Source organism: Zootoca vivipara, chromosome 17 (assembly GCF_963506605.1).
Source record: "Zootoca vivipara chromosome 17, rZooViv1.1, whole genome shotgun sequence".
Taxonomy (NCBI): domain Eukaryota; kingdom Metazoa; phylum Chordata; class Lepidosauria; order Squamata; family Lacertidae; genus Zootoca; species Zootoca vivipara.
In genome coordinates this window covers 12026561-12053327 of record NC_083292.1, presented here as the reverse complement: position 1 = coordinate 12053327, position 26767 = coordinate 12026561, and the positions used below count along the sequence as shown (strand labels likewise).

The window sequence follows — 26767 nt, the reverse complement described above, 5'->3', positions numbered from 1 at the left end:
CCTGCTCCAGATGTTTTGGGACTACAACTCCCATGATCCCTAGCTAACAGGACCAGTGGTCAGGGATGATGGGAGTTGTAGTCCCAAAACATCTGGAGGGCCGAGTTTGCCTATGCCTGCTTTAAATGGAGGTTTTTGGGGGGTGGTGGTGTCACAAGACTACACTCCTGAGTGGTGGGAATGGGGAGAGAATGGCCTGCACCGTTCCTTCCTCTCAGGCTGGTTTTCCTACTCAAAAATCACCCCCAGTTGCTTTTCTCCCCATGAGAGTAAATATATAACAGCGGAAGCCTCAGCAGCTCAGGCTCATTTTTGCATCGCAACAGCTCTCTCGTGAATATAGTACCATTTAAAATATCCTGGAGCACAACATGCTTTGAGACTGCTAGGCAGCAATTCAGATCTTCCTTCCCTTTGTGCCTCGCGAAAGAGAGACAAAAGTTCATCTTTCGGTTTGTTTCAAACTCAGTGCTCGGAACGAATGGTGCTTTAAACCCAGAATTGTTTAAACGGCACATATCACTGCCTATTAGACAAAAGACCCTTGTGATTAAAGTCCCGTGGAGAACAGTTTGACTTTCCGGAGCGAGAAAAGGACGTGCACCGATTCCAGTTCCCCAAGGTCGTCATGAACATTAGATCGGCTCAACTTAACTACCTCTTTTATTTGAGGACTTTACAAGAGAGGATCACGACCGGATCGAAGCTTCTCAGCTCAAAGAGTGCAGAGAAGGCGGTTCAAACGGAGGTGGGTTTTCACAGGCCCTACTACAGTACTTGCATACCTGCCAAGACATGACGTCTCTGGAGGAGCCATTCAGAGAGGGAAGGGAAAGACAATAGTGTCCTTGCAGTGGAGATGGTTGGTGTTCATTGGGATTGGAGGAGCGTAAAGTAGGAGGCTAACACTAGGTGGAGCCAGAGGCAATGATAGGCAGAGCCAACTAATTCTGGTTTTGTCCTCATCCTTCTCCCTACTGAGTTCTACAATGGGAACACTGAGATAGCGGAGGAGAAAGCGATGGACAGGACAACCCCCCTGGATTGGTTGTAACAAAAGAAGAAGACAGGTAGGTAGGTAGGTTGAGGGCAAGCTCATCTTGAGGGGAAACATTCCAGTTTCACGCTTTTTCAAATTTTGCAACATAGCTCTTAGCTTGCGATACAGTCCTCAGATCAGGAACCATATCTTAAGGGCGTAACAAATGCATATTTTAGGATTACAGTGGTACCTCGGTTTATGAACACAATTGGTTCCGGAAGTCTGTTCATAAACTGAAGCGTTCATAAACTGAAGCGAACTTTCCCATTGAAAGTAATGGAAAGTGGATCTGTTCCAGATGGTCCGTGGGGTACTTAAACTGAAGCGTTCATAAACTGAAGCGAACTTTCCCATTGAAAGTAATGGAAAGTGGATTAATCCGTTCCAGATGGGTCCGCGGAGTACTTAAACTGAAGCGTTCATAAACTGAAGCATGGGTGTAATTGGTTCCGGAAGTCTGTTCATAAACTGAAGCGTTCATAAACTGAAGCGAACTTTCCCATTGAAAGTAATGGAAAAGGAATTAATCTGTTCCAGATGGGTCCGCGGTGTTCATAAACCGAAAATTCATAAACAGAGGTGTTCATAAACTGAGGTTCCACTGTAATTAGGTTTAGAAATGCATAGGTTGAGATCTTTAGTTGCCTGTTCATTTCCGGGCCAAATTCAAGATGAAAAGGCATTCTCTTACATCTCAGATATCTTAAAGGCTGCCTCCGTCCCAACAGACCCTATTGGACGTGAAGATCAGCAGAAAGGGTACCCACCCTATTTGAATGTGGGACCTTGTGGGGAAGGACTAATAATAATAATAATAATAATAATAATAATAATAATAATAAATGGCAGCAGAAGAGTTGTATTTTTTTTGCAAACTGGACGCTGGTGCAGCTCTTTCAGCACTGGAGGGGAGACACTCAGAGGAGCACATTCTACTTAGCAACCTGGTCACTGCATTCTGAATTGATTGCAGCCTGCAAATGCTGTTCAAGGGCAGCTCTATGTAGAGCAGTTAAGCTTAATCAAACTGTATCTTAATTGAGGTTCCCACAGGCCAGGTTCAAATTGCCTGGGACGATTTTGCATTGCTCAGCCTGGCTGCTGTGTAATTAGCAGCTGTCAGTCCTGGCAAAGATATGGGCCATTCTTTAATTGGTGCGCAAGTCGCAAATGTGAGCTTAGATGTGATGCGGTTTAGTGGTGAGAGAGAGAGCCAGAGATTCTGCACATGCTCAGAAGCACTCTCCTGTGTTATATTCTTTCTCGCATTCTAGGGTTTGAAATCTTGGCGTTCAAAACAGACTTCCTGGGACTGATCAAGGGGGCCATTTTAACAGCTAGGGACTGGGAATGCTTGAGGAATTTATTCTTTGCTAGTTTTCAAAAAATAACAGACCTGATCTGCACCTGGGCTGATATACAGATCAGGGCAAAGTTATTCTTATCATATAATCATAGAATTGCAGAGTTGGAGGGGATCCCGAGGGTCATTTAGTCCAACCCCCTGCAATGGGTGGGCTTGAAACTCCAACATTCTGGTTAATAGCCAGACGCGCTGACCCATTGCGCCACAGGAGGGCACTTAGCTCCAGGTTTTATCCTTCTCCAGATTTTGTGAGGGAGGTCTCAGCTCAAGAGCAAAGCAAAATCCATATGAAAATGCATGTTTAGACATGTGTCTTTGGATGGAGGGGCATTTAGAAATGCACATTTTGCTCAAAAAGAAATTGCAAACCCGTATTTAAATGCAGGTGTTTGTGTATTTTTTAAAAACAACAACAACAACAACAACACAAAACTTCAGCAGAGCATCAAGGTCCTGGTACATGGTCCTTCGCCATGATTCAATTAAGCAGTCAACGAATAAAGAAGCTGAAACATACAAGATCAGAAGGGGCAGCTACAAGAAAGGCCCTGTCTTGTGTTCCAATCCGCTGTACCTCTTATAAATGTGGAAAGCCAAGCAGTCTTAAATGGTGGACAGAATCAAGGGCAGAATCATTTCAAGCTTTGCATGAGCCGTTCTGACGGTGCCTGCAGTGCCATTTGCTAAAAATAAAATAAAATTCAGAACCTAAAATATGCTTTCATTTGAAAGAGATCAATCTATAATTACTCTTTTTTTTAAAAAAAGGAAAAACCCTACCTTATGTCACTCAAATCAAATTCATGTGATTATTAAGACCTTTTTGGTCTTGGCAGCTGATCTCATCAGAACCAATTAAAGCTCCGTGCCATGGATCTGACCTTTGAGGCGAAGACTTTGAAAATGGCCGTTTTGCTTCTGCTTATCTCACCTAATAATTCCAAATTGCTGCACTCTCATTATAACGTTAAGTAACTATGCATGCCGGCTGCTTTGGCCAGATACCTGCTTTGAAGGAGAAAAGGAACTGGAGAGCTAGCTAAAATCCCAAATCCACATTAGGGCAATTCCTTTATTAGGCCTTGATTGCTATTCTCCAGAACTGTCCATCAGGCTAATTGGTAAACAAAAACATGTTTCTTACTCATAAGAAAGGATGGATTTTAACAGATGGATTTCCACCACACACACACCCCAAAAGGGGGAACCAATTCATAATACAGTGGTACCTCCAGTCACGGACGGGATCCGTTCCAGAGGTCTGGCCGTATCCCGAAGTTCCAGCAACCGGAGGTGTTACTTCTGCGCATGCACAGCACTAAAAAGCGTTTCTGCGCATGCACGAGCAGCGAAACCCAGAAGAAAACTTCTGAGTTTGCCACCTTTGCAACCCGAAGTTTACATTACCTGAGGGTCACGTAAGCCAAGGATCTACTGTATGTACGTCCTTCCCATCAGTCTTATCTGCAACCAAAAGTATGCAAAGCAACTAATTGGAGCCTCATTTGAATGTTAGCTACCTCCCCTTACTCTCCAGTTTAAGACTGTAATAAAATATTGACTCCATCCAGGGTTCTAATACCAGGCATTCCTCCCACTTGCACGCCACTATTTTGTTTATACTCTAGCCCAGCAGAGGTCTATTCATAAAACAGGCACAGCATAACAAGCATTAAAACCAAGTCTATGGAACAAAATACCCCCAACACACTCACCCATCGATAACCATAAAAACAATGGATCTTAGACCAACACTGTAAAATAGCCCGGAAGTCATATCTCGGTACAATGCAATTTAACAGCCCAAAGGTAAACAAAAGTGTCTTAACCTGGTGCCTAAAGGCTGTCCATGGGGAGAGCATTCCACAAATGGGGAGTCATTACTGAAATCGCCGATAGCACTTCCCTCAGAGGAGACACTTGGCATCAGGGGTGCCAACTTGAATAAAATATTAGAGGGTGGGTGGGCTGGTAAGCCCCGCCCCACATGGTCAATCACATGACACAATGCTCACACGTCATTTGAATTGCAATGCCCTCAAATATTTTATTGGGGGCCCTGTGCGGGAATCAAACCTGCGGCCTTTGTGTTATCAGCACCAACCTCTAACCAACTTGTAATCAGAAGAGCTTCCAATTATGATCATAGACACTAAAGCAGGCATCCCCAAACTACGGCCCTCCAGATGTTTTGGCCTACAACTCCCATGATCCCTAGCTAACAGGACCAGTCGTCGGGGAAGATGGGAATTGTAGTCCAAAACATCTGGAGGGCCAAAGTTTTGGGGATGCCTGCACTAAAGCCTTATTGGAAATTATTCAGAATGTATAAAGGTGTTCCAAATGTTTGCTGGGTGTGTGAAAAATATAAAGGGACATTTTTATCCTGCTTGGTGGGAAAAGGTAAGAAATGTCAGGTACAAATACAAACATTGATGCAGAAGATTTTAAATGCGAACACACAATTGAAAGCAGAAATTTTCCTGCTAGGAAATACAGTTGGATATACAATTAGAAACTGATTATGGAACATTGTTTCAATACCTGATCACAGTGGCGAGACTTCTATATACACAAAGATGGAAAGAGTCATCATTTCCTACCTTGGAGGAATGGTAGTTACAATTTTTTGACTTAGCAGAGATGGCAAAGTTGACGTGTTTAATCTGAGAGAAACCATTGTTGATATCTACTAAAGATTGGAAACCCCTTATGGACTTTTTTTTGCGTGAAAAAGAAAATGAACTTATGATATCTGGGTTTGAGGATTGAAGAATACATTGGTTTGTAGAAAGTGGAATTGTTGGGTGTTATCTTGAAGTTGGTGCTTTGAACAATTTCCTCTATATAGCTGACAGACGAAGGATCAGAAGCTCTCCTTTTTATTTTCCCCTGTTCCCTGCCCTCCTCTGTGTTTGCATTTTTATTTAGATTAGTTTCTTCTATCTTTGATTAAAAGATATTGGATATTTAATATTAACTTTTGTATATTTTCTCTATTGGGGGAAAAATGGGATTGGATGGATGTTTTGGGCACCCTGCAGTGGAGAATGCACCATAATAGTGAATGGGCAGCTACTCCACCAACAGCCAGCCTCTACCTGCTTGCCTTCCCACTTACAGCTAATCCAGGGGGTAACCCTAGCTGCCAGCTTCCTCCTGCTTAGTCTCAGGGTAGCCCCCATAGAACTCATCAAGGAGAAGAAAAGGCACAGAGCCAGAATTAGTTGGCTCTGCTCATCATTCACTCTGGCTCCCCCTACTGTTGGCCTTCCTGCTTTCTACCCTAGAAGCACCCAGGGGCACCAGTCGCCACAACTTTTAAAACAGCGGTGCGAACAGGCGTCAAGAAATGCAGCTGTCTGTTCTTCAAACCCTGATAGACACAAAGGCTGGCATTCTGTTTCTCTGCCTTACCAAGGGTGGATCTACACACAGGGGGGAAACACACAAGCTATAAATAAGTCAGAAATTAAATAGTTATAACAAAAGAAAAAAATCGCTATAGAAAACTGCATTAATTTTTTTTGCTCTCCAGCGCCATCTGGTGTTGCATGTTTATAACACATTCAAAACACTGTGGGTTTTTTGGGATTTTTTTTTACTATTGTAGCTAAGTCCCAAGACACCTTCTTGCCTCTCCAGAGAGGTCTCCCCACTCGTTGGAGGGGGGAAAGTGCCTCAACGGTTGCAGCTTTTGCAACCCATCTCAAATCACCTCCTTAGGGAGAGAAAAAAAAGTACTGTATTTTTACTTGCATAAGACGCCCCCGTGCATAAGACGCCCCTATTTTGGGGGACTCAAAATTTAGAAAATGAGGGGAGGGGATCCCCCCAAGTTGTTGAGCTTTTTGGGGGAGAGGATTGGCCATAGCTGTTGAGCTTTTTTAAGGGGGGATGGATGAAAATCGCTCACCCACCACACCAAAAATGCTGCTCGCACACGACACAAAAGCCACCTTTCCTCTGTTCCCTTGCCGATAAAAGCAGCAAATCGCCCGCCAATTGCCACAGCAACAGCCAGTCAACAGCAGTCCTTCCCACCAATAACAATCTTCGACTCGCAGCAGCAACCAATCCCACGTCCCCACAATGCACTATCCATGTATAAGACGACCCCCAATTTTTAACATGACTTTTGAATAAAAAAAACCCTAGTCTTATACACGGAAAAGTACGGTATGTTTTAGCATGCGCTTGTGATTCCATTTTGGCCACGTGTAAAGCCTGTACTCAGAATGGCTTTGTTTGCCACGATGATAAACCATGAGTTTTGTTACCCTTTCAATCTGCTAAACCCCAACAGAAGGAAGAGCATACAGTTCAAACCACAGGTTGACCACGGTGGGTGACAGAAGAAAAGCGGTGCCAGGGTAACAGTGGTACACAAACAGCACCCACCCCTGGAGCTGCCCTTGGGTGATAAGACGGCATCTCCTCACTATTAAATTAAATTACTGTATTAGAAATGCACGAAATTCACAACACCACACACACACACCCCCACACACGTTAGGCAATATTGCTGGAATCCTTTAAATCTGCTGTAGGAAGCAGTGTGGAAAATGCACATTGTTTGCAAAAGAAGACTTCAGCTCTCGTTATATCTTCTCCAAAGCAATTGAATCAGAAAGCAAAATAATAGACGGGAACAGAACCGGCCGTTGAACGCTCATTTAATAGTGAAATTAAAGAAGCATGAAAGATGAGGATAAATGTGGCGTTTTTCGCTCCCTCCGCAAGACCCCTCGAGAGCATGCTTCTTCCCTCGCCCCTTGCTGATCTTTGAAAAAAGCACGCCCGTGAGCATTATGCACATTACCTTTTGCTGACTCAGACCGCTTAGGTAAATCCAGTGTATCAAAGTTTCTGTCCACGTCTCCGTTCTTCTTCCCTGTGCACGACACAGAAGAATGAGCAATGAAAGGAATCAGCAGCACACGAGTAAACCTAAATCAGTCACTGTCGCGTCCAGAGAAGAAAAGAGGACAAATGGGGCACAAAGCCCAACATTACACAACATCATCGCATGCGTGCACCGTTTGCAGGAGAGAACCAGGCATGCAAAGGGAGCATTTGCCATGGCTTCACATTCCAAGGTAATACAGTGGTACCTCTACTTACGGATTTAATGCGTTCCGAACGCACATTCGTAAGTAGAAAAAAAGTGTAAGTCGAATCCCATAGGAATGCATTGGGAGAAAAAATTCGTAAGTCGAAGCAACCCTATCTAAAAATTCGTAATAGAATACAGTGGAACCTCGGTTTATGAACACCTCGGTTTATGAATTTTCGGTTTATGAACGCCACGGACCCATCTGGAACGGATTAATTCACTTTCCATTACTTTTAATGGGAAAGTTCGCTTCAGTTTATGAATGCTTCAGTTTATGAACAGACTTCCGGAACCAATTACACCCATGTTTCAGTTTATGAACGCTTCAGTTTAAGTACTTCGCGGACCCGTCTGGAACGGATTAATCCACTTTCCATTACTTTCAATGGAAAAGTTCGCTTCAGTTTATGAACGGTTACTCCACGGACTGTCTGGAACGGATTAATCCACTTTCCATTACTTTCAATGGGAAAGTTCGCTTCAGTTTATGAACGCTTCAGTTTATGAACAGACTTCCGGAACCAATTGTGTTCATAAACCGAGGTACCACTGTAAATCCTATCTAAACCGCATCCAAGATGGCGGACGGAGCTCCGTTCGTAAGTAGAGTTATTCGTAAGTAGAGGTACCACTGTAAACACATATTTTTATGTACTGGCTCGGGAGACTTGCTGCAATGTCAGCCACCGGGCGTAATCCTAAATTTGTTTCACTTCTTTATTTATTTTAAAAGTTAGTTATTTATTCGTCCTTTTCTCTCTCTTTTTTTAAAAAAATCCTGCCCTTTCTTCCAAAACGGAACCCAGGTGGCAAACACACCACAACAAAACAATAAAAAACATCTAAAAACAAAAGGCCCCAGCGAAAAAACAGAACAAAACAACTATTCAGGAAATCAGTGACCATTATCTGGGCCTCAAAGAATTAGTGGGGGGGGGGACACTTCCCTCAAATATTTTTGCTACCAGGAAGAAAAAGCTAAACCAGGCACCCCCAAAGTGCGGCCCTCCAGATGTTTTGGCCTACAACTCCCGTGATCCCTAGCTAACAGGACCAGTGGTCAGGGATGATGGGAATTGTAGTCCAAAACATCTGGAGGGCCGAAGTTTGGGGATGCCTGAGCTAAACATTACCTCTTCTTCCACTTAAATAACATGATACACACAGAAAAATGCAACCAGTTCCTTCAAAGCCTTCTCAGAGTACAGTCTTCAACAACAACAACAACAACAACAACAACAACAACAACAACAACAACAACAACAACAACATATTACTATTTATACCCCGCCCGCCCATCTGGCTGCGTTTCTCCAGCCACTCTGGTTCTCCAGCCACTCAGTCTAGTGTTTTTAAATGTGTGTTGGTACGCTCTCTATTCGCAAGAGCAAAGTTTTAAATCTGAAATTGACAAATGTGAATGTGCAGGTCTGATAGATTCCAGGGCATGTTTACACTACAAACACAAACCAGTTTCAAACTGGCTCAATTGCCGTTGCCTCCGAGTCTAACACATGGGAAGAACATACTTTGGTGGAATTCTAGTAGATATCTTTGACCAAAATATCCCATGGCCCAATGTTAAACATCTAATGTGGGGGGGGGCATTTATGGGGAGGTTCATCTCCCTGCTTGCATGATGTCTCTGATATATTTCCATGATTATTAATAGTGTATTGCATTTATATTCTGCCTTTTTCCTGCAATGGAAACAGGAGGTCTGATCACAGATTTTCAATATTTCATACACTTTAGCTGTCGTGTTTCAAGACCCGTTAAATCCAACCATCACTTTTTAACCAGACAACTTGGCTAACAGAGTTTGTTTGTGTCTGTCGACAGAACAGGCTCGATGTCAAAACCAAAGTCGCTTCCCCACCCAACTGGCCTCTCTTATTCGCTTTTTGACAAAAACTTGGCTAGGGTCAATGATAGCAATCTGAAGAGGATTCCCAGATCCTTCGTTCTTATTTGTTTTTGTTTCTTTAAGACCACTCAAAACAAGACAGCAGCACCCTGCTTTGGGAGACAAACAGCACAGCAAAGAGGCAAGACGTCAGCTGCTGGGACAGAACACCACAATTTTTCTTCTTCTGATGACAGCTAAGCCCATATGCTTCTCTAAGAAGAGGACTCTTAACTTGTCACTTTGGAAATGACAAGAATTCATGGCAGAAGGCAAGAGAGAGAAAGAAAGTGAGAACTTAGAATGCAAAAGTGGAGAACATCACACTCCCCCTGAAACACACACTCTGTTTTCTCCACAAAACAATGCCTGGTCTTACTACCCTGCAGATCCTTATGCTCTTTTTCTCTGCTTCAACACCTGCCCTGTTTCAACTCCCATGACAATGCCTTTGCTCCTTGTTAAGGGTGTGCGTGGTGAGGAAGCATTGATTTCCATTCCAACCCATGTTCATTGCATGCAGTGCTGTTTCTGTTCTGCTGCATTTGGCTTCCAGCAACAGCTACGCTGTCCACTTGGGTGGAATTTTACATAGTTAATTGCAGGGGGGTGGAGAATCTGTGGGATGCCAGATGTTGCTGGGTGACAACCCCCACTATCCCTGGCCTTTGGCCATGCAGGCTGATGGGAACTGCAAGTCGAGCAACACCCGGAAGACCACCGATATCCCTTCCCTGTGCTCTGCTGCTGGTAAATGTACAGCAGTTGGAGATCCCTCCCTCTTGGATGGGTTGAATGTCCCATCCAGTCTTTGCCTTCAGCTGGGGCCTGATCCCGGGAGCTAGAGGGTAGAGTGGCAGAGCTGGAATGCAGATGCAGGCAACAAGCGATGATGTGGGGCAGGAGTTCAGGACCCCCCACTCAGCAGGATGAGCAGAAGGGTCACCCAAAGGCAGCTGGACTTGCTCACCATATACTGAAGCAAGCAAAATGGTACACGTTACTAAGGTGGGGGGGGGGGCGTGGAGAAGAGAAGAGAATTTGAAGTAAGCGAAGACCATCACCCCATAAGACCATTCAATCCAGAATTTAAAATTACCTAACTCAGGGGTAGGGAACCTCAGGCCCGTGGGCCAAATGCGGCCCTCCGGGTCTCTATACTTGGTGCTTGAGTTTCTCCATAAGCCACGCCCCTTACCACCCACCTGTGAGGGTTTTTGCCTGTAGGGAATCTCTTCTGGAATGGTAATAATGCCTCTTGCAACGGAAGTGCGCAGCTGTGCTGAGGCAGTGTGTTCGCATTGGTGTAGCATGGGGGGGGGGCAGAGGGCTGGTTGCCCCCGGGCGCAAAATGGTTAGGTGTGCAAAATTTCAACACCTGGTGCTGCGTCGATACCACTGCACACTTCCATTGAAAATGATTTCTCGATGTGAACCAGGAAGTGACCCCTCCAGACAATAGAATGCCTCTTCATTTCTTATCTCTGTCCTGCGTGATGCGGACGCCGTTAGGCAGTTGAATGTGCATGCGTACTTCATCCGTTTCCCAACCACTACTCTGTGTGGCCCCGGGCACTGGCAACCCACGCTATGCCACTAAGTGTGTATGTGTAGAACCAAGCGACTTTTGCATGGTTGAAATCTAGCCTAATGTACAAAAGGAAGTACATTGTGCCATCCATGTTTCCCTCAGGCCCCACCCGCCCCTGGAAAGCTGTCCATAACCGAATAAGGCCCTCAGTAAGATAAAGGCTCCTCACCCCTGACCTAACTGCACCTCAGGATATAGTATTTTGGAGGAAGACCAACATATCAGCAGCTTACCTTCCAAGTCCCAGACTGCAGAAACCAGGACCGGCAGCCGTGTGACACCAGAAGTTGCGTTGACGTAACTTCCGGTGTCGTTTTGCCCTTCTATGGGCACCAAAAATGGCCGGCGGCGGCTTCAAAAGTCGCTTCTACGCATGTCAGGAAGTGCGTCTGCGCAACTTCCGGTGTTGCTCCGCCCATCTATGGGCACCAAAAATAGCCACCGCCTACACCGGATGTCGCATCTATGCACTTCCGGACATGCGTAGATGCGACTTTTGAAGCCGGCGGCGGCCATTTTGGGTGCCCATAGAAGGGCAAATCGGAAAGAAAAAAAATGGCTGCCGGCAGGAGAAAATAACGGAGAAAAACGGGAGATAAGGTGATACGGGGGACCACCGGGAAAAGGTAAGTAAAAACGGGGGTTTCCCGGGGAAAATGGGGTACTTGGCAGCTATGATCAGCAGCCTTAGAGGCTTTTAAATTCCTGAGGGAAAGTTTAGGGAAATCCAGGGCTGTTCTCTCTCCCTCTGCCCCTGCCCTGGGTTTACCTCAGAGTTCAGCAATGGCTAGGCCTACAACCTATGTGGCACTCAGCAGCTGTCAGAAGTTCTGGCACATCAGATTTGTCTTCACAGTGTATCCTCTTCCTCCTCTCGTTCTCCCTGCCATCAAGTGGCGTCTGACAGCACCCAGGGGCCCCGTCCCAAAGGGGACAGAGGTATATTTTCAGACGAGAAGCGATACTCCAGCCCTCAGCAGAAGAAAGACAGCTTTTAAGAAGGCAGCTGACAGGCCTGCTTTATGGGAGTTGGCTATCAGAGCTGGCAAAGACCTTGGGGACAGGAAGGGCTGCCTGACAGGAAACTTGCTTGTATAAAAAACGATTTGCAATCTCTCAAGCCGTGAAATTAAAAGCTTCTGGAACGCCATATTTTCTGAAACAGGGGGCTGTCAAGTGCATCTGTTTCCCAGCATATAAACAATCGCCATACTTTCATTATCCCCTGCTCCGGCCACTGAGAAAAGACGAGAAAGGCTGAATTTACAAATGAAGTTCTAACCCAGGCATCCCCATACTTTGGCCCTCCAGATGCTTTGGACTACAATTCCCATCTTCCCCGACCACTGGCCCTCTTAGCTAGGGATCATGGGAGTTGTAGGCCAAAACATCTGGAGGGCCACAGTTTGGGGATGCCTGTTCTAACCTTTTAGTAGTAAAAAAAAAGAAAACCTTTTCAACCAAGAAATCCAGAAAAAAGCAGTTGCTCTGATTTTTGCATTGAGGTATACATGCTCACGGAGAAACATGTGGCCCTCAAGATGTTGTAAAAACTACTGACCATGCTAGCTGTGGCTGATGGGACAGGGGCGTAGCCAGGATGAAAATCAGGGGGGCAAGGGGAGGGGCCAAGGGGAGGGGGAGGGGCCACAGCGGGGCAAGGAAAGCTCCCTTCTCCCTTGCCAGCTTTCCCTCCTCCCGCCCCGGCGATCATGGAGGGGGAGGAGGGGATCGGAGCAGCCCGATTTCGGGCTGCTCCGACTCCCTCCTCCCCCTCCGCGATCGGCAGGGGCGAGGGGGCGCCAGGATCAGCCCGATTTCGGGCTGCTCCGACTCCCGACTCCCCCTCCGCGATCGGCAGGGGCGAGGGGGAGCCAGGATCAGCCCAAAATCGGGCTGCTCCGATCCCCTCCTCCCCCTCTGCAATCGCCAGGGCAGGTGGAGGGAAAGCCCCAGAGCCGCGCAAAGCGGTTGCCTGGCTTTACCTCCGCCCGCTCCACAGCCAGCCAGGGAGAAGGGAGACGGCACCGGGCGGGCAGCGGGGCAGGCTGGCCAGCGGCCCTGCTTTTAGGGGGGGCAATTGCCCCCTCCTGCCCCCCTGCCTACGCCCATGTGATGGGAACTGGAGTCCCACAACATCTGGAGGGCCACATCATTGGAATCTAACAGGATGACATGGTGACCACCACACAGAATTGCTTCAACATCTGGGTGCATCCCAAACCAATGGATGGCACCAAGAACACAAGGAGACCCTGGCTTCATCAGGCCAGTGACCCATCTCGCAGTGACCAAGTCAGATGTCCACAGGAAGCATGCAAGCAGGACCTGAGCACAAGAGCATTTACAAATGCTGTTCAAAGTATGGATTCTGCCTACCACATGGAACACTCCCATGCCAGCACCTCACAACAGCTGGTAGTACTAGCAGAGAAACTCCCCACTCCATTGGTGGTGGGGAACTATGTGGAGTGTGGGTTCAGGTTTTGGGAGGCCATGCATGCAAAAGGATACTGGGGCCATTTCCCATCTTGTGCTTCCCAACCGCATGCCCTATGCCAGGGCTAGGCCAAATGTGTCCTCCAGGCCTCCGTATCTGTCCCAGGGCACTGACAGCCATGGCCAGCTTCTGGACTGGATCTAAGTAACAAGTCGGATGGGTTTGGAGGCAGAGGTGTAGTGGCCCAGACCAATTACTATTTCTGCAGTAGTTTCTTTTGTCGCCAGCATCCTAGAGCCATCTAATCAGCATGGAAGGGGAGCTTTTTAGCCACCGAGAAGAAGTATCGCCACACTTTGTGTTGATCAGAGTCCATCAGCGTAAAATGAAGTGAGCTAACCATTGAGGATTGGCTCCTAGGGTCACTCGTGGGAAGAATCTCAGGGAGGACTTGTACCGAATGCTCCAAAACTAAGCATTTATATGAACACTGAAAACACAAGGCACTTCAGTTTCAAGAAAATGGCATGCTAGTTGTTATGTGCAATGGAAATTCAAGGAAAACACATCTTAAGTCACTCTGAAATAAGATATTGGAGCACTCCAAATCATTTGCCCATGTATGTGCACAGAAAATCTAGCTGAAAGACAGCTTTCCACCACTGGCACAGGGCATGGAGTTGGGAGATCTGTAATGATAATTGCAACACATTCCCAGCTATTATTATTGGAGAATTAGAAGATTATTGAGGGGGTGCGGATGAGGCTATCATGGAGGGACCCTACATTTCTGGATTTGCCACTACACTACTGCTGGGAGGAAGCAGAGCCCCGCTTGCCCTAATGGACCAGCCATGGGAAGGTCTTCTAAGAGTAGCTCTCCTCCATTCCCTGCTCTTATCACACTAGAAGAGCAACTCAAAGCAGTCCGAATTCATCATAGCAATCGACAGCAACAGAAGCAAACAAGTGGGATATGGGGCATCATAGCAGCAACACACCTTGGGAACCAGGGAGGGGCGGTGGGGCGGAGCCAACCTCTGCTCCCAGTTTCCGCCTCTGTATATACGGGAAGAGGAAAGGGGGAAGGACAGCGACGTCAGAGAAGAAATGTAGAAAAGACTCACCTTGATTGAACCACTCCTCTAATAACCACAAAAGCAGCCAAAGAAGAAAAAAAGAAAGAAACGTTTTGAAGAGGAAAGCGAGGGGGCGGGGGGAAAAGACGAACAATCAGTTGCAAGATTTTCACAGAACAGGTTCAAAACCTGAGAGCTACAGGTAAATAACAATTCTGAGTTCCTAAAGAGGAAAAACACACACACTTGCCCCCATGGTGTATGCCACACTCGTTACTTGCAAAAAAAAAAAAAAAAAGGAGAGTCCGACCCTAGACCACTTTTCTCTGTTTGATTTTGTACAAAGTTCAGAAAGAGCTTGGGGTGGGGTGGGGGTGAAGTTGGCTAAGCTCCCATGCCAGGGAAAGCCAGTGTGGTGCCCTCCGGATGTGATTGCTCTACAGTTCCCAACAGCCCTAGCAAGTATGACCCAACATTCAGGACTGACAGGAGTTGTGGTGCAGCAAGTTCTGGAGGGCACCAGCAGCAGAACAAGAACAAATATCACTAAGTTACTTTAACCCTCTCCTCTCCTCTCCACTTTTGCAGTGAATTGTTTTGTTGAGTCAAAGGAGAGACTTGTGATAGTGGTTAGTGGCTGAGAATCGGAGATTCTGGAATGGTTGGGTGAATGGTGTGTTTGTAAAAAGGTAAAAGGTAAAGATAAAGGACCGCTGGACGGTTAAGTCCAGCCACAGGCAACTATGGGGTTGCGCCACTCATCTTGCTTTCACGATGAGGGAGCCGGCGTTTGTCCAGACAGCTTTCCGGGCCATGTGGCCAGCAGGACTAAACTGCTTCTAGTGCAACGGAACACTGTGATGGAAACCAGAGCGCACGGAAATGCGGTTTACCTTCCTGCCACAGCGGTACCTATTTATCTACTTGCACTTTGACGTGCTTTTGAACTGCTAGGTTGGCAGGAGCTGGGACTGAGCAATGGGAGCTCACACCGTCACGGGGATTTGAACTGCCGACCTTCTGATCAGCAAGCCCAAGAGGCTCAGTGGTTTAGACCACAGCGCCACCCACATTTGTGCATACTGGTGGGTGGATGTGAGGTGTGGGAGTAGAATAGGAAGAGTGGTAACAGAACGAGTCGTAAGCACTGTACAATTTCAGTAGATGTAAGGCAGAATTTGGGGGCGACGTGTAGCGTTTCATGAGCCACAATGTGCTTTGCCAAGATGGAGGCTGAAGCAGGAAGGGATCCGTGATTCTAAAGACGTTTCAAAATGCTCTGCTCTCTTTTCAATTTTTAGGAATGTATTGTTTCGATCACAGTTTTATTCAATATTGTAATTCTATACTGCATTCTATCCTAGTTTCTCAGTTCCATTGTTGTATATATTTTATTTTGCTATTCTGCAGCCTGCTTAATGGGACTGCCGAAAGTGTGTATCAATAGATTAGATAGAGAAATCAAATCATAAACCTAGTGCTATATTCATTGGATACAACTCTAGGCTCTGTGTGAGCTCCCAACTGCAACCTGCTGCTTCTGATCCTGGATTCCTGCCTTCCAATCTTCTCCACCAGCTTCTCTCTCTCACCCTTTAACACAACTGTGCTCAAACGTACACACACAATCAGGGCCAATATACCCTCGCACGACAGAAATAGAGTCAGTGAGTTAAAAGACCCATGGATCAGAGATACGGAACAGCTGTTTACAAAGGCTCAGGGTGATGGAGGGATGGAAATGCATGGGTGTTACATACCAATGGATCTTTAGTGTATAACATTCTTAACATTCGGTAGCCACCAGGCCTGTTCAGCACAGATTAGTTTAAAAGCTTGTGATGTACCAGAGACTGACCCTGATTTAGATGTGTAATGCAAACCACACCTCCTATTGTGGTTTTTCTCTTTCACTTAATATGCTGGGCCAACCTGGTCAAACAGGTGTGCAGAGATTCCTGAGTGTTGGGTTACTGGTGCTTGCATGAGCCTCATCTCCCACTGCCCCACTCCCAAGCCTCTAGTTCATCATCTTCTATGCCATTATTGATTAAACCGCCCATATCATAATGCCATTATACTAATCTGTGGCCGGACGCACTCGGAATACAGGATACAGGTCTGGTCACCTTGCTTCCAAACAGTTCCTGAAGGAAAGGTTCAGAAAAGGAAGACCAAGATGATCAAGGGGTTGGGGCGACTCCCTTAGGAGGAAAGGTTATGACATCTGGGACTTTTCAGTTTAGAAAAAAGGCAAGTAAGCGGGGGCATGATAGAGCATAGCTGCCAAGTCTCACATATTCCCCAGGAAACCCCTATTTTTCCAGCTGTTCCCAGCCGAAAAAACAGGTTATTTTTGTTTCCCCCCGGTTTATTCTGGCGCGGCGGCCATTTTGGAACTGGGCGGAGCATGCTCAGAAGCGACTTTTGATGCTGCTTTGCCCAGTTCCAAAATGGCTGCAGCGCGACTTCTGGTGCGGCGGCCATTTTGGAACAGGGCAGAGCAGCATCAAAAGTAGCTTCTGAGCATGCTCCGCCCAGTTCCAAAATGGCGGCAGCGCTACTTCCGGTCTGCTACTTCCGGTCCAGTCCCTTATTTCTCAGGCCGGAACTTGGCAGCTATGTGATAGAGGTGGATAAGATTCACGGGTTGTCCCATGAAGCTGACTGTTGGAAGGTTCAGAAGAAAGAGACAGAAGTGCCTCTTCAAACAGGGCAGGGCAGGGGGTAGCTACACACACCAGGATCCAAGTGCAAAAGGCTGGCCCTTGGACAAGCTGGGTTGTATGGTGTGAACACAAGCATTTGGTTTCTGGCTTTCAGTTATGGCTGGTACCCACTGGTAGGGCAGGAGGCAGGGAGGCAAACAGTAGGTGGCACCAGAGGCAATGAGAGGCTGAGCCAACCAATTCTAGTTTTGCACATGGCCTCCTCCCTGCTGAGTTCTGAAAGGGCAACATTGAGAAGGGAGGAGGAGGAAGGAGATGACAAGAAAGTGCCACCCTTTGACAAGAGTGAGGTTGGTGGGGATGTGCCCTGTTTGCCCCAATGGAGCAGCCTCCGTTGCTTTAGGGTTGCAGCGACACACACCTTTGGCCTTCTTCCCTCCAAAGCAGCCCGCGTCGTCCTTCTTCTTCTTCTGAGTTCCTCCCAGGCCTCCAAGTTGATTTGCTTCCAGCTCCTGGAATTTGTCAGCTCCCGGGACTTCTTTGTGGACGTGGTAAGAGAGGTTCCTCATGATGCACACACAGTTCTCCACAGACTGCGGCAAGGCGGTTGCCCAAAAACGAAAAAAGGAAAAAAGGAAAAGCCATCAGACTGGTAAGCAATTATCTTACACCACCAAAGCTGTGAAAAGCAAGCAGACATAGGAAATTGCTTAAACCAGGTGAGACCATTTGCTCACTATGGCTTACATCAGCCACCTCCCAACCTGGTGCCTTCCAGAGGTTTTTGGACTACAATTCCCATCATCCACAGCAAATGCGGAAGGGGCTGATGGGAGTTGTAGTCCAAAACATCTAGAGGGCACCAGGTTGGAGAGGGCTGTGCCAGCATGACACAGTCAGTGGCTCTCAGGGAGAAATGGAGCCATTCCCATCCTTAAGTCTTTTTTTCATTTTAGCAGAGATGCCGGAAAATGAACCCGGGACCTTCTGTTTGAAAAGCAGCTTCACTACAGCTGAGTTCTGTTCCTTCCCCTAATGAACAAAACCTCACCAAGGGAAGTCACTTGCAAATTTTTAAGCACCCCCCCCCCTTTGCTGCAGCTCAGTGATGGAAAACATACAATTTATGCAAGAGGCCCCCTAGGTTCAGTCTGCAGCTAATGAGTCTCTCAGGAGGCAGAAAGGCCACCGCCTCAGACTCCAGAGCGGGGTCATTCATCAGGGGCTTGGCAGGAATCAAGGAAGAGCAAAAAGAGCATCAAAATCCCATAGGGTACCCCCCCACCAGGAAACGGCAGGAATCTCAACTGAAGCATCTGTGATGTCTCCCTGCTCCTCCCTGCTGAGCTCTACAAGGGCAACACGGAGACTGAGGAGGAGGAATCATAGAATCACAGAATTGTAGAGCTGGAAGGGACTCCAAGGGCTGTTTAACCCAGGCATAGGCAAACTCTAGCCCTCCAGATGTTTGGGACTACAATTCCCATCATCCCTAGCTAACAGGACCAGTGGTCAGGGATGATGGGAGTTGTAGTCCCAAACATCTGGAGGGCCAGAGTTTGCCTATGCTTGGTTTAGTCTATCCCCCTGCAATGCAGGAATCCCAGCTCAAGAATCCATGACAGGTGGCCCTCTAACCTCTGCTTAGAAACGAAGGAGAACCCACCACCTTCCAAAATAGCCTGTTCCGCCATCAAACAGGGTCTTGACGTCAGAAATCTCTTCCTAATGTTTACTCGGAATATCCTTTCTTGTGATTTGAATCCACTGGATCGGGTCCTACCCTATGGAGCAGGAGAGGGTAGAAGCAGGGGGAATCTGATCGCCAGCACACACCCTGGACTGGTTGTTGTTGTAGTAGTTGTAGTAGTAGTGGTAATAATAATTATGATAATAATAATAATAATAATAATAATAATAATAATACCCCAGCCACTCTGGGCGGCTCCCAACAGAATATTAAAGCATGATAAAACATCAAACATTAAAAATGTCCCTAAACATGTCCCTGCCTTCAGATGTCTTCTAAAAGTCAGATAGCTGCTTATTTCCTTGACATCTGATGGGAGGGCATTCCACAGGGTGGGTGCCACCACCGAGAAGGCCCTCTGCCTGGTTCCCTGTAACCTCACTTCTTGCAGTGAGGGAACCTCCAGAAGGCCCTCGGAGCTGGACCTCAGTGTCCAGGCTGAACGATGGGGGTGGAGGCACTCCTTCAGTTATGGAGGAAGCCAGTATGTGGGGGCTGGCTGCAGGCAGACCGAGCTAGGTGGGTCAGTGCCCCGATTCCTCCTAATGGACCAGCTTGCACTGAGATAAATGTTTTCCTCTAGCAGGCCTGGCTGCCTTTTAAGCATCTGTGAACACAAGCATCTTTCAAGCCAGCAGATGTTCCCAGCTACACCCTGCCCCCTCACCTTCAATGCATCCTGTTCTTCCCCCACATCAAGAAACCCGCATTTGCTTAAGCCACAGTGAGTGTCTATTCACACCAGCACCAGAGAGCAGAATCACCTTGTTATCCGTGTCTTTCTTGCCCACCGCAGACTGCAGGGCATGAAGGAGGGCGTCTACCAAGCCGTCGCATTCCCGGAGCCTCCTGCGCGCTTCCGCTCCATCCGAACTGACATTCCTGCAAACGAGAGGTAGGCAAACATTACAAGCCATAATCCCCACATAGCAAGATTAAGCCAAGGACCCGCACCCTCCTGCGTCAATTACAGACATTAAGAACCTAATGATCGTGAATTAACCAAGACGCACACAAAAGATCATCTTGCGAACCAACAGGGAACCGCAGCTTCTGTATTGCATGAGAATCAGAGCCTCAGCTTGCAGCTCTGCCTCACATCCAGGAGCTCTTGGCAGGGCTGGCCCACTCGTGAGACAAGGTGAGGAAACTGCCTTGGGCAGCAGAAACCGCAGGAGTAGCAGATCCGGCCTCCCGGTTTAGATCTTCACTCCCTCCTTCTCCCTGACGTGTATCTTTATCGCCCCCCCCCCTTTCTCAAAGAAATCCCAAGAGAGAATCTTGAACTGAATGTCAGTGGTGGTTCGGTAAAAGTGACTCGCTGACTCGAGCAAGCTAAATCTAAGAGGTAACCCTAGGAAGCTTTTGGGTTTGTTTTCATTTTGACTGCATTTCAAATGGGAGTATATTTTTAATCCGTGTTTTATGTCTCTGCCAACAAGCGTTTTCTTGTATTTGCAATGGCCTGTGGCTGAAAGCCATGAATATTTATTGGATTAGACGCAGCTTCCTATGTTCTCGTCCTGCAAAATTCCCGAGTTCTCCACCTGTCGAAATAAGTATTTAACAGGGTGTTGTTGCAATGTTAAATGCAAAAGACCCTCTATGTATTGGCACAGCCTTCCCCAGCCAGGTGACCTTCAGGTGGGTTGGAATACAATGCCTATCGGCCTGAGGCAACAATGCTTTTGCTAGCTGTGGTAGATGGAAGTTGTAGTCCAAACTGTTTGGATGGCACCGGGTTGGGAACTAATACACTAGCAGATAACCTCTTTTCAAAATAAATAGCCATCTTGTTTTACTCGTTTCGAAAAGGACTCTATAGTTTGGATTATAAACCATAGCCTGAAATAGATGGTGGAAATCCATTATTAATAAAAAACAGAAACCCACCACATGGTTAAGCACACTTATCCACCATTAAGCCTAAGCAGGCTTAGGCAAACTCTGGCCCTCCAGGTGTTTGGGACTACAATTCTCATCATTCCTAGCTAACAGGACCAGCGGTCAGGGATGATGGGAATTGGAGTCCCAAACACCTGGAGGGCCAGGGTTTGCCTATGCCTAGTCTAACGGGAATTGTGGAATGCACCACATTCAATTTCACATTTTTCCACAGTAAAATCTGGATTAGGGGGAGGAGGAGGAGGAGGAGGAGACACCATACATGTGCGTTTTCTAGAAACAGTTGGATGGCCCTTGATCTAAACTGCACGGTGAAGCCGGCAGCCAATGTTAAGTTTTAGGCATCCTAACCCAACAGTAGGAAGAATTTGCTTTGTAGGATTTTGAGCGCCCCTAACCTTTAAAGCTGCTAGTCCTCATGGTTGAAAAAATACATTTGAGACTGAGAATGCAAAAGGGAGATGAGGAAGCTGGCGAAGGGAATGGAGGAACAATGAGTGGAAGGGATATAATTCCTGGGTCAATGGAACCGGCGTTCGAAGCATGACGGTCCAGCCCATCCTCTTTCTATTTGGCCAGGCATCATCTCCACACACCAGCTGATTCTCTTGAACAGGCACCCCTAAACTTCGGCCCTCCAGCTGTTTTGGACTACAATTCCCATCATCCCTGACCACTGGTCCTGTTAGCTAGGGATCATGGGAGTTGTAGGCCAAAACATCTGGAGAGCCGCGGTTTGGGGGTGCCTGCTCTGGAATGATATTTGATACAGATACAGATATTTGATACAATGATATTTGAACAATGATATTTGATACAGATACGTCGTGGCTGGCTTAACAACGAGTTGTGTGCTGTTCTGCCTGGAACCCACATTCAGTCTGCTTCCGTATTGCACGTCAAGGCCCCAAGCCTTCCCCCATTTGTTGAATAATAAGACACATGGACACCAGAATTTTAGGTTAATGGGATAATTAAGGTCACAACTTTATTGGTTACAGAATGTGAGTGGTATTGGCTTAGGCACTGGAATTGAATTGAACTAACTATATCTGACTCCTGCCCGCCATGCAGGTAGTCCAGTAAGGATCAACCACCACTAGGGGGAGCCCTGTTGATGTACATAAACCGAGAGCTCCCTCGGGGTCCCTGATGGGTTCGTGGCATGGCCCTAGCCCATCCCCGGACTTCGGACGAGATCCACACCCCAGGATCCCTTTAACGGAATACCCTTAAAGAGGAGGGGCAGGTGATGGCCACAACCTCCCCTCCCATAAACCAGGTTTTACCAATGCCTAACCGGCAAACCTTACAAAGTTGTGACAATTGCTACCAGGCAGGTGAAAACCACATGGCTGGTGCCAATTTGCCAAGTGGAAAAATTCCTACCAGGCCCCCTCAACAGGCGGCCAACCGTAGTCCGTAGCAAGGCCAAGATGGCAAATGCATGAAAATAGGGTGGGAGATCCAATGAAGCGGAAGCAAGAAGGGAGACCCCCGGCCACACGGCTGTTTAAATACCACAAGCCATGCCCCCCCCCGGCCGACTGGATTGGTCGGCCAGGGGTGTGACGCGGCTAGGACTCCCTGTGATGCGGGTGACATTGCCACGCCCCCTGCTGAACATGGGGAGAGCACGTGGCCAGCCTGCAACACTGCCCCCCCCCTGGGAAGGGGAGCGGCCTTCTCGGAATCCAGCTGCACAACTGAACATAAGCAACTGTGCAACTTTAAGGTTCTGCCAACTTGTTTGAGAAAGCTGGGGTGGCATGGCGTGGTGTGTGTGTGTGTGTGTGTGTGTGTGTGTGTGTGTGTGTGTGCGAAGAGCCTTGTTTCCATTTATTTTTAACACATCTTCAGGGAGCTCCCTAGTTCCTGTGCCAAACAACGCAGAGACCGATATGGAAATGTCTTCTAGATATGTAGATCAAAGGAAATAAACCGCAGCGCTGCTTTATATTTCTCTTTAATCTTCCGGCACGGCATGTAGAAAGTCACACTGTGCCGCACAAGGGCCTTAGCAAGCGCGGGAAGATTCCTGAAAAGATCAGGAGGGACATGCTGTTACATCTAGGGCAGGGGTATGCGCAGACTTCATGCATGCAAGCTCACTTTTGGAGTGCCAGTCCTCAAAAACAGCACCACAAGATGGAGATATCAGCCGTAGAGCGGCCACATCCCAGGGCCACATCTTCCTTACTTCTGACAAGTGAAATCTAAAGTTTGTTTGGAGCAAACTCCACACAACTGATCCAGCCTCACTCAGTGTCGGTGGGCTACAAATCCCATCATCCCTGATCATGAAATGGCCATGCAGACTGGGGCTAGCTTATTCCCACATTTTGCGGGAATGAATGCCAGTTTAAGTACGCACTGCATTAAGACGTACTTCCTTCAATGTTCAATTCCAGTGGACGATCCTGAGCTCTAAATCAGGCATAGGCAAACTCCGGCCCTCCAGATGTTTTGGAACTACAACTCCCATCATCCCTGACCACTGGTCCTGTTAGCTAGGGATGATGGGGATTGTAGTCCCAAACATCTGGAGGGCCGGAGTTTGCCTATGTCTGCTCTAAATGTTGCGCGAGAGGGAGCAAAAACCTTTCCTAGCCACACATCCATTCACTGTACACCCACCTCGCCCATTTCAAAACTAGAAACACAGCCTTCCAACAACCAACACTCTCTTTGCAGGGGGAACACATGGGCAGTCTTTTGTCCAAGTCCTTCACACCAACCAAGCCAGTCCAACTTAATCAACGTTAACAGTGCACAGATTCCTGGTGAATATAGGGTGTCAGGACACAATGGTTAATTCATCTCCCCAATGCAGTCTCAGCTAACCATTTCTAATCGAGTGGAGTGCGTTTAATTTTTTTTATAATATATATATATGTGTGCTATGCAACATGGCACTCTCCAGATGTTGTCAGACTCCAACTCCCACTAGTCCCAGCCAACATGGTCAATGGTCAGGGATGATGGGAGTTGTAGTCCAACAACTTTTGAAGGAAACTGTGCTGGCTACCCGTGTGCTATGCTAAAATAGGGAACAAGGCCAGGCAATCAATTTTAAAAAGTTGAGCCCTTTATGAAATGGAAATTAGGGACCTGAATACTCTGATAGCACCTTGAAGCAATTGCAGTAATAACAGTCGGAGCTCCACCTTCAAGTACCTTTTAGTAAAAATAGGAGGGTTTTTTGTTGTTTTTTTAGTTAAAGCTCAGAGGGCGACACCACTGCAATGAAAATGAACCACCTGGAGCAACATGTAATTTTTTAAATAAAAAAAACCCCTTTTATTATACATTTTAATTCTCTTTCATTCTGAAGCGCCCTTCATTGAAGGGAAACTGGACAGAATTTTAATGAAGAAATGATCAGATTATTTCCCAAAGACAATTCCCACCTCGCCAATTTCCTGCCACCTATTCTGAACAGAATTTTAAGTGGCTCATTTAGGGCAACTACACTTCTAATAGTGTCCATTTTGCAGGTATATTAATGCTCCGAGAATGCAAAGATGGTGCTGTTCTTTTTATTTTCTTACATTAGTAAGCATTAGCATCAATGTACTTTCTGATTGGGTGACAAGGAAGAACACAGAGATCAGCCTAGCAAAATTTGGCAATGATGCACCGCTCACATCTTATGCCGGACACAAACGGACTTTGCCCAGAGTTGCAGTGGATAGTGTAAGCCGTAATCTAAGTTGATTCATTTTGTTTGGGGATGAAGAAAGGTTGTAGGGCATGGGACTTTTCAGTTTAGAGAACAGGCGCATGAGACAACATGATCTGTTGTTGTTTAGTCATTTAGTCATGTCCGACTCTTCGTGACCCCATGGACCAGAGCACGCCAGGCACTCCTGTCTTGCACTGCCTCCCGCAGTTTGGTCAAACTCAACGTTCGTAGCTTCGAGAACACTGTCCAACCATCTCGTCCTCTGTCGTCCCCTTCTCCTAGTGCCCTCAAACTTTCCCAACATCAGGGTCTTTTCCAGGGAGTCTTCTCTTCTCATGAGGTAGCCAGAGTATCGGAGCCTCAGCTTCACAACCTGTCCTTCCAGTGAGCACTCTGGGCTGATTACTTTACTTTAAATAAATAAAGTGAAAATAAAGTGAAAATGTAGAGAGCAGAACCTAAGGTGGGAAAAATTAGAAACTGCAGTTGAGAGACTTGACCATTCCTAGACTCAAAACAGGGTACAATTTGCTGATAGCGTCTTGCTCACTCGGTTTTGGGAAGGCAGCATGAGGGCTGGGGGAGGGGGTCAGTCGAAGTATTCACATGGCCCATTTTGTGTGAAAATTTGGCCTGCCCTGTGCTAGAGCACCTCTGTGTAGAAGAGAATTCTTCGGTTTAGGAGCTGCCACAGATAAGCTCCTGTCCTGGGCCACTGTTCATCACACTTCTGAGGGTGGCAGAACTACCAACAGGGACCCTCTGCAGCTCTTAACACCCAAGAAGGTCGGCTGAGATTGTATAAGAACTAGCTATTCACACACACACACACACACACACACACCATAACTGCTTATCCAAATTGCATCTGGTGCTAGATGAATTTGATTTCACGTAAACTATTTGTGGAATAAGACCAGATCCATTGTAAGATTAAACGTTCTCTGAAGGATTTTGGAGGTTATTTTTTTCCCCAAAGAGGGATTATGATCAGTTTACTAACACAGCTGCTTCAGAGAATATGCTACCACAAAGTAAATGGATACGTCACTCGGAATGTAGGAAAGAGCCTTTTGCAATATGTCAGAAGTGGAGGACAGTGGCGTGGTGCGGCGAGAAAAAGCTCCAAAGCTCAGGAGGTGATATTTGGTACGGTAGCAGTACACAAGAATGTCCCTGTTTTCAAATGCACCACTCCAAATTCTAAGCCCAACACTATGGACTTATTCAGATGTTACACTCAACGGAGCATCTCAAAAAACATGTTTGTGTGAAAGCGTGTACACAGCTCAGCTACGGTGTACATCCTCACAGAATGCTTGTTGTTTAGTCGTTTAGTCGTGTCCGACTCTTCGTGACCCCATGGACCATAGCACGCCAGGCACTCCTGTCTTGCACTGCCTCCCGCAGTTTGGTCAAACTCATGTTCGTAGCTTCGAGAACACTGTCCAACCATCTCGTCCTCTGTCGTCCCCTTCTCCTAGTGCCCTCCATCTTTCCCAACATCAAGGTCTTTCCCAAGGATTCTTGTCTTCTCATGAGGTGGCCAAAGTATTGGAGCCTCAGCTTCACGATCTGTCCTTCCAGTGAGCACTCAGGGCTGATTTCCTTCAGAATGGATAGGTTTGATCTTCTTGCAGTCCATGGGACTCTCAAGAGTCTCCTCCAGCACCATAATTCAAAAGCATCAATTCTTCGGCGATCAGCCTTCTTTATGGTCCAGCTCTCACTTCCATACATCACTACTGGGAAAACCATAGATTTAACTATACGGACCTTTGTAGGCAAGGTGATGTCTCTGCTTTTTAAGATGCTGTTTAGGTTTGTCATTGCTTTTCTCCCAAGAAGCAGGCGTCTTTTAATTTCGTGACTGCTGTCACCATCTGCAGTGATCAAGGAGCCCAAGAAAGTAAAATCTCTCACTGCCTCCATTTCTTCCCCTTCTATTTGCCAGGAGGTGATGGGACCAGTGGCCATGATCTTGGTTTTTTTTGATGTTGAGCTTCAGACCATATTTTGCGCTCTCCTCTTTCACCCTCATTAAAAGGTTCTTTAATTCCTCCTCACACGAGCAATTGTATGAGTGCACAGCAGTACTGTTTGTTTGCACATTCATTTTGAAGGCGAATGCACCACCATCACTGTGGAACATTTCAAGAGAGGAAGAATGACCTCCATTCACCCCTCGACTTCCAACCGCCTTGCCAACCTGGAGGCA

At 46.9% G+C, this 26767-nt stretch overlaps 1 protein-coding gene across 17 annotated transcripts in view; it reads right to left on the bottom strand.

Annotated features, from left to right (window-relative positions):
- Positions 1-26767, bottom strand: part of ARVCF (ARVCF delta catenin family member) — a 309481-nt gene that overhangs the window by 53093 nt on the left and 229621 nt on the right. For all 17 annotated transcript variants that reach the window (XM_060269758.1, XM_035098127.2, XM_035098131.2 and 14 more), the window contains exons 6-8: positions 19724-19841; positions 17631-17802; positions 7231-7302 (exon numbers count right to left, since the gene is read on the bottom strand). In XM_060269758.1, the coding sequence (XP_060125741.1) occupies positions 7231-7302; positions 17631-17802; positions 19724-19841 (362 nt within the window). The remainder of the gene's footprint in view (positions 1-7230; positions 7303-17630; positions 17803-19723; positions 19842-26767) is intronic.